Source organism: Elephantulus edwardii, unplaced genomic scaffold (assembly GCF_000299155.1).
Source record: "Elephantulus edwardii isolate Elephantulus edwardi_28Jun2011 unplaced genomic scaffold, EleEdw1.0 scaffold00340, whole genome shotgun sequence".
NCBI classification, from domain to species: Eukaryota; Metazoa; Chordata; class Mammalia; order Macroscelidea; family Macroscelididae; genus Elephantulus; species Elephantulus edwardii.
In genome coordinates this window covers 591,492-599,796 of record NW_006400090.1, presented here as the reverse complement: position 1 = coordinate 599,796, position 8,305 = coordinate 591,492, and the positions used below count along the sequence as shown (strand labels likewise).

Sequence of the window (8,305 nt, the reverse complement as noted above, 5' to 3'; positions counted from 1 at the left end):
CATAATAGCTTGCCTCCAGAAACCCTATGAACTTGGAGAGAGGATGAAAGGCACCCAAGAGTCAAGGACTCTCCTTCATAGGGTCGCTATGAGTCGCCTGCGACTCAACGGCACTTAACAACAACAACAACAACAACAACATAATCTTTGAGAGCCTATGACCTTGCCAACATTTTGATTTCAGATTTCTATCCACCACCAGAGTGAGAGAATACATTTCTGTTGTCTTAAGCCACCAAGTTTGTGATAATTTGTCACGGCAGCCCTGGGAATTGGATGCATATGGTCTGCAGTTTTCTTGTTTGTCTGGATTGTATGGGTCTTTGGTGTGTATCCTCTGTCTCCTTCCAGGCTGGGAGTTTCCAAAGGACAGGGACTGCTCTGCCATTAGATTGTGAGCTGGGGGAGTGTGTGTGTGGGGGGTGCCTCCCGCCTTGGCCTGGGCCGTCCCAGTCTCTCCTCTTCCCTTAGGATCTCATCCCCAGGTGCCCTACCCAGCCCACAGCACACAATGCAGGCTCTGTGGGGGTGGGGTGGGGGTGGGACTGTCTGGCCCTGCCTGCTTCACCTGTTTGCATTGGCATCTGTGCCCCCACTTTCTCCTCACAGGCTGATGCCAGGACACTCACTAACCATGGGAGGCACCGCCCTGGGCTCCTCCTTTACCACCTCTCTTTTGGGCAGGCTTGTTGGAGAGCCAGGTAATGGTGACCACACAAAGCCCATCAGGAGCCCAGGGGCTGGGGCTGGGAGTGGGTTACCCTAGGCCCCTGTAAACAGAATTAGCCCACTAATAGACTCCCTTATGGTCTAGCCCACTAGCCTCTACTGCCCCCAAATCTACCTCTCCCCATAAATCCATTAGCACCTGGCCTGCTTGGCATTGGGGATAAGACAGGTGTGTGCCGTCCTGCAATAGCCTCTCTTTGTCTGACGGGGCTGTTTGCAGGTCCTAGGTCACCGGGTTCCCTGTATGCAGTGAGGTGGAAAATTGTTTCCAGGATCTGAGTTAGGGTTTGATTTCTGGGGTGGGGAGGAAGTTGAAACTTGAGTTCCATTGGCGGCCTCTAGTACCTCAAGGGTGGAAGGTCCAGCAAAGGCCTCTTCTTAGGTGGGGTGTGTGTGTATGTGTGTGTGTGAGTTCATCTTTCTTGGTTTTCCTTTTTTTATCGTATGCGTCCGCTTTGAGGGAGGGGGCTGATGAACCCTTGGGTTCTACTGAGTCAAGTAAACAGGAAAGAGTTTACCTTTTTTTGGCTTTTGTTGGATTTCACCGTCCTGCCCCCGCCCCTTTTGAGTGTAACTTTACAAATGATACTGGCTTTTCATTCAAGCATTCATATACATTTTGTTTTGTACCATTAATTTACAGTAGAGTTATGGAACCTTTCACAAATTTGCATATCACTCTTGGGCTGGTGCCATGCTGATCTTCTCTGTATTGTTTCATATTTTGGGTATATACTGCCTGAATCAAGCAGAGAAGAGCTTATCCTTTTCTGTTTCGACATATTTATTTTTATTTTTACCAGAGGAAGAGCTTATCTTCTCTTCTGTGCTCCATGGCTGCTTCTTACAATGGAGGGAGACAGGTCTACAGACAGAGAGGAAGCTTCTTTTGGGTTTTGAACCCCATCCTGCTCCCCGGGCCCCTCTGGAGGTGGCACTTTTCTCTCTTGAGCTCCCTGACACTCCACCCACAGCCGATAGCAACATACCTCCCAACAAAAGATCTTTCCCTCAGCCTAAATCCCTGTTGCTGCTTCTGGGGAAATTGCAGGGCTGGGCCTGGGTAGGGGGAGCCATTCTCTGGAAGGAGATTAAGCGAGTCTGTTAGTGGCGGGTGGAGTGGGTGGGGCCCTGGCTTACTCACATCCTCGAAAGCCCTCAGCGAGGCAGATTCAGGAGCCCACAGCTCTAGCGTCTGTCTCAGCACTGTCTCCTGAGCTCCTAAGCCCTGTGCGCACGGGGGTGGGGGACCAGTGCAGGAGGAAGGCCCACTTGACTTCTGCAATAGGGGCAACCGAGATGCGATGGCTGGCGGGAGGTCTAACTTCCTTTCTGGGAGCAGTTGATCCCAGGAAGAGCGTTGGAGCCTCCAGCGGGGGCTGTTGGGGCCTGTCTGGGAAGATAGGACATGTCAGGCAGCCCCAGACACGACCACATTCCTCCTGATGTGCCTGCCAGGGTCTGTGGAGCTGGGAGATTGGCAGGTGGGTGGGGTAGGGTCTTGGAGGGGATTCTTTCACGGAGGCTGGGAGAGGGCTCATGGGAGCTCAGGGCAAACATTCTGGCTTTGACGACTGAGAAGGAGTGATCTCAAACATGCTGATGATCACGAGGGTGGGTGGGTTGGGTGCGGTGGGGTGGTTGTGCATGATCCAGTGACGCTTCCTTCTGTTGTACATGTGGTTGTCATGAGCCCACTTGATGTCAACTAACAACAACAATCTCTAAGGAGTCGTATGGGGTGTGGGGGTGGGGTGGGCTGGAATAGCTGAGGCTCTGATGTACAAACTCCTGGAAAGGTCCTTTGAACCTCGCGGTTTCAGGAGTCATCCTCAGCACAGCTTGGTCCACTCCCGGGTGTCCTTCACTCTCCTCTCTCATAGTCCCTTGGACCAAACCCCATGACCACCCCAGAAGGGACTCAAGTGAACGGGCTTGAGGCAATGCCGCCATCAGGCCTAGGCTCCCATTGAGGACCGAGAAAGACACTGGGGACAGGGAGCCACCCTTGCAGTCCTGTTCTGGGGATCCCTCTATCATCTTTAGAGCCAAGACTAAAGTGATGCTAGTCCTTGGTGCTTCTTAGAGGCAAGGATGGTGAAGCTTCGTCTCACATACTTCGGATATATTGTTAGGAAGGGTCATCATAGAAAAAGACATGTGCTGGGAAAGGTTGAGGGTCAGAGAAAGAGAGGAAGACCCCTAACAAGGTAGATTGACACACTGACTAACAAATGCATCTTAGAGGTCATAAGGACCCGGCAGGAGCAGGCGAGGTTCATAATTGTTATTCACAGGGTTGCCATGAGTCAAAGTCAACTTTATGGCACACAACAACAACAACCACCACCCTCTTTTTTTTTTTTAAAACACCCCTCCATTGAGCCATTCTGGGTTACAAACCCTTTCACAGACACTGGCGCCTTAGACTCTCAGGGCTGACTCTGCAGTCAGTAGGGTGCAGGGCATTTACTCCCACTTTACAGATGAGCAAACTGGGGCACAGAGGGTGCTGTGTTAGGCCTCAGGCTGGACATGAATAGCAGGATGATTGACTCAAAACTCCATGCTCTTCTATTTCTGACTGAAGTCACCTCCCTCGGCCAGATGGAGCTGTCAATGCCATGAACACTTGGAAACTGGTTGATTCCTTGGGTTGGGGTTGGGGAATGGAGCCACCTGGATTTCATTTCATCCCCATTAGCTACGGAACTTCCTGGGTAGTTTCTGCAAGGGCCAGTCTCCTTAGCACAGTCCTGGAGATGAGACTGGGAGGGTTCCCCAGACCATCTTGTCTTATAAGATGCCAGTATCACGGAAGGTGTGGTACCATGTGGTGTGGCCATCGGGCTCCTGCTTCCTTTCACATCTAACAGGGGGGTATGGGGGAAAAATTACATACCTTCCCCCCACATGGGATGGTAAAGCTCCTTGCAAGGAATGGGGAACCAGCAGGTCACCAGGTTTGCGATGCTGAGAGGTTCTGCTCCCTGTCACCCTGTCTGAGCCCAGACTTGGGCTCTAGAGACCTCAGTTCTAGAGGCTTATGGGAAAGTATAGCCTGCAGGCCCACACGTCCCCATATGAATCATGCCTGGCGGACAAGAAAGCCAAAACTGCCCCAAACAAGTGAGTTTACAGTAAAATATGACAGACATGATGAGACAGAGGAGAGGAGGGATCTGGCTGGGAGTTGGCGCTGCCTGTGGGTGATGAAAGCCAAGGGGAATGGAAAATGCCAGGCCCGCCCCCTAGTCAGGGGTATAAATCACTCGCATCCTTTTACAACTTACCTGAGCACCTTTCTCTTCTCTCTGTCAACTCGCCTGCTCACTTGCTCACTTCCTTCTCGGGACCATGACCTCCTGCAGCCGCCAGTTCACCTCCTCCAGCTCCATGAAGGGCTCTTGTGGCATTGGGGGCGGCTCCAGCCGCATCTCCTCTGTCCTGACCTCAGGGTCCTGCCGGGCCCCCAGCACCTACGGGGGCCTGTCAGCCTCTTCCTCCCGCTTCTCCTCCGGGGGAGGCTTTGGGATGGGGGGTGGCTATGGTGGTGGCTTCAGCAGCAGCAGCAGCAGCGGCTTCGGTGGGGCCCTGGGTAGCGGCTTTGGTGGAGGATATGGTGCTGGCTTTGGTGGTGGCTTTGGTGGTGGCATCGGTAGTGGCTTTGGTGGTGGTGATGGCCTGCTGGTGGGCAGTGAGAAAGTGACTATGCAGAACCTCAACGACCGCCTGGCCTCCTACCTGGACAAGGTGCGGGCCCTGGAGGAGGCCAACACTGACCTGGAGGTGAAGATCCGTGACTGGTACCAGAAGCAGCGGCCAACTGAGATCAAAGACTACAGCCCTTTCTTTAAGACCATCGAGGACCTGAGGAACAAGGTTTGTGAACTGGGCAGCCAGAGATCCCACTGCAGTCTCGGTAGCTATAGAAGCCTTAGGCCACTGGTTATTTTAGACTCTAGGAGGATGGACCCCAATCCCAGGCCCCTTCTTTGGAGGCCTTAGACTTCCCAAATAAGACTTCGTAGCGGGAGGAGAAGCAGCACTACCTGGGCTCTGGCACAGGGGAGGAGCAAGGCTCTAACGGGACCAGGCGAGACGCCCAAACTGCTCATTAGCTCATTAGTCTGGGCTGGGTGAATGCTGCCAGTGAGCCTTATCAGCTTCTCCACAGGCAGACGGGCGCGGAAACCCCCCTCCTCATGGAATAATCAGTCTAGATCACCTATATCCCTTGCACAGGAGGCCTGGCTGTGTTTTATGACCCCAACCCCTTCTCCCCGTCTCCCTCATCACCCAGAACCTGCCCTGTGGAGCCAGCGTCCTTTGCCTGACTGCTCTCTCGCATGGATTAAGGAAATGAGATGTTGGGGAGGGAACTCCTGCCAATCTCAGGGTTCAATCCATTTATTTTTTTTTCCTTGCTTCCTCTTTTCTAATCTTCTGTGCAAGTTGAGTCTTATCTCTTGGAAAAGTCCCACCTGAAAGGAATGTACTCACTCAGCTGTAAAGAGACGGATGTTCACAGAAAGGAAGAGTCGGAAAAGGAGGGGTGGGGGGTCCTTTGGTTACGCCTCTCCCCTCTAAGTGAGGAATTTGAGGTTCAGAGACCTGGCTCATGTGTCACAGCCAGTCAGTGGCAGGACTGGGACCACAGCATGAAAAGCCAGAGTCCTTTCTACCCCACCCCCTGCCTACCACATAACAACAAAGTTCTGGGATTGTCCTGTGTTGTAATCTTGGGGGGGGGGGCGGTGTGTGGAGATGAGGGGTCTCAGGTGGGAGCAGGAGAGCAGAGGATAATGCAGGCTGCAGCCAAGTCTGGCCAATGAGGTCAACTTCACACATGTCTCCTTCTGTCCTGCAGATCCTCACAGCCACTGTGGACAATGCCAATGTCCTCCTGCAGATTGACAATGCCCGCCTGGCAGCCGATGACTTCCGTACCAAGTGAGTTTGCAGTTGTGGTCCAGCATCCCCTACACCTCACCTAGGTCTCCCCAGGATGGTCTACGTTTGGAGCAGTATCTCCAAACAGCTGAGCAGTGCCAAGAAAGAGAACTGTGTGGAAGCCCCTGGTGGAGCTTGTAAAAATACCAGTCTCTGGGGCCCCGCCCTTGGAGCGGTGATTGAGTTATTATTAAGCAGGCTATCTGGGTAATTGTGATCTGCAGTCAGGTTTGGGAACCACAGTCAGGAGAGGGAAGGGTGTGTCCCACGACAGGGGCCTGTGGGAAAGGGGGACTTGTTTGGAGACCCTGTGTTCTGCCGCTTGCTCAGGCAACAACCACCCTTGCCCCCATTCTGCAGCGTGATGACCTACCTTGCCCCCTGTGCCCCAGGCAAGTCTGACCAGGCCAGTCAGTGGGTACTATGTGCAATTGTGTGCCTTGCTTAAGATTTTCTCTATAAGCCACCACAGAGTTCCAGCCATGGGAAGGTGCTGCAGGGGACAGAGAACAAAGCCTCCAGTGTGGCCACAGTGGGTGGCTCATGTCCCCTCTCCTGGGTCATTTCAGGTATGAGACGGAGCTGAACCTGCGCATGAGCGTGGAGGCTGACATCAATGGCCTGCGCAGAGTGCTGGACGAGCTGACCCTGGCCAGAGCCGACCTGGAGATGCAGATCGAGAGCCTGAAGGAGGAGCTGGCTTATCTCAGGAAGAACCATGAGGAGGTGAGAGCTAACTGGGAAAGATGGCTTCCAAAAGAAGCTGGGAGGGAAGAGACCAAACGGAGATGATGGGAGCGCATCTAACCAGGCCTGGACTAGGGGGTCTCAGGCTTCTGTTGTGGAGAAGCTCCTGATGTGGACTGCTCTCTGCTTGTGCAGGAGATGAACTCCATGAGAGGCCAGGTGGGCGGAGACGTCAACGTGGAGATGGATGCAGCTCCTGGCGTGGACCTGAGCCGCATCCTGAACGAGATGCGTGACCAGTATGAGAAGATGGCCGAGAAGAACCGCAAAGATGCTGAAGAATGGTTCTTCAGCAAGGTGGGTGCCATGGATGGTGGGAGGGACTCAGGGGACCGACCCGTTCTCTGGGGCCTCCGGGTATGACAAGTGTTCTTTTTATCCAGACCGAGGAGCTGAACCGCGAGGTGGCCACCAACAGCGAGCTGGTGCAGAGCGGCAAGAGCGAGATCTCGGAGCTGCGGCGCACCATGCAGAACCTGGAGATCGAGCTGCAGTCCCAGCTCAGCATGGTAGGAGCGCTGCTCTGAGCAGGAGCCGGGCAGAGCCTGGGAGGGAGGTCCCCACCACCCTTACTCACCACCCTGGCCCTCATTCCCTTCTCTCACTTGCAGAAAGCATCCCTGGAAAACAGCCTGGAGGAGACCAAAGGCCGCTACTGCATGCAGCTGGCCCAGATCCAGGAGATGATCGGCGGCGTGGAGGAACAGCTGGCACAGCTGCGCTGCGAGATGGAGCAGCAGAGTCAGGAGTACAAGATCCTGCTGGACGTGAAGACGCGCCTGGAGCAGGAGATCGCCACCTACCGGCGCCTGCTGGAGGGCGAGGACGCCCAGTGAGTTCCCCCCACTCCCCCACTCCATGACCTCATCTCCCTCTACTCTGTGTCCCCGTGTGTCTAACTGTTTACCCCTTTCTGTCTTCACAGCCTTGCCTCTTCGTTCTCCTCTGGCTCCCAGTCTCACAGAGAAGGTAAGACCCTCCTCCTCTTCACGTCTGGGTTTGGGACCACCCTGACCTTTAGCAGGTCTGAGGAGTTGATAACGGACTTCTTGAGAGGCTAGATTTTCTTTAACCCAGTACTGTGTGGGGTAGAAGAAGCCCATTCTTTTTTCTTCTTCAGCCTTATGGTTAGGGATTGGTGGAATCCTTCCTTTACTTCTTCCACTCCATATCTGTAATTGACCCCCTGGCGATGGTGGTCAGCACCACAGGCAGGATCCTACATGGCTCCTCCTGCCAAGACTAGTTGTATCTGAGTTCTTAGGGAGTTCCAGAGACTCTGCCCCTGACCTGAGGGAGCCTCGCCTGAAAGAAATGTGCTGATGATATCAGTGGTTAGGCAATGAGGATGAGTGGGGTGGTGGTAATCAGGGAGAGGGCAGGGGACAGGTCCACTTCAATGTCTTCAGCTCCTTGGGTTCCCTGCTTCTAATTTTCCAATTCCTTGTCCCTCTCTGCCCTCCTCTCCAGGATCCTCCACCAGTCGCCAGATCCGCACCAAGGTCGTGGATGTGCACGATGGCAAGGTGGTGTCCAGCCACGAGCAGGTCCTTCGTTCCAAGAACTAAGGTTGCACAGCACTGCTCAGGCCTGTGAGACCCCCGGTGTGGACACAGAGGCCTCTGGGGGATCCTCTCTTCCACCCTCCAAGCACTTCACACATGGACCCTGCTTCACCCTTGTCCCTTCCTGGCAATCAATAAAGCTTCATTTTTTTGAGTTGCACAACTCCTGACTCAGCCTGGTCATTGGTCGGAGCAGATGTGGGAGAAAGCGGGGGCGGCATCTCTGGAGCTAGTCCTAGCACCTGGCTGTGGCCTCGGGGGCTGGGAGAAAGGGTTCGGGGGCGGGTTGGGCTGAGGTCCCAGGATAGCTT

At 54.2% G+C, this 8,305-nt stretch overlaps 1 protein-coding gene across 1 annotated transcript; it reads left to right on the top strand.

The window, feature by feature from the left end:
- The first annotated feature begins 4,086 nt into the window (after window positions 1-4,086).
- KRT14 (keratin 14) lies at window positions 4,087-7,997 on the top strand. Its single transcript, XM_006901634.1, has 8 exons — window positions 4,087-4,611; window positions 5,600-5,682; window positions 6,252-6,408; window positions 6,565-6,726; window positions 6,813-6,938; window positions 7,041-7,261; window positions 7,355-7,398; window positions 7,900-7,997. The coding sequence occupies exons 1-8, from the start codon at window positions 4,087-4,089 to the stop codon at window positions 7,995-7,997; spliced, it is 1,416 nt and encodes a 471-aa protein (XP_006901696.1).
- Window positions 7,998-8,305: the final 308 nt, after the last annotated feature.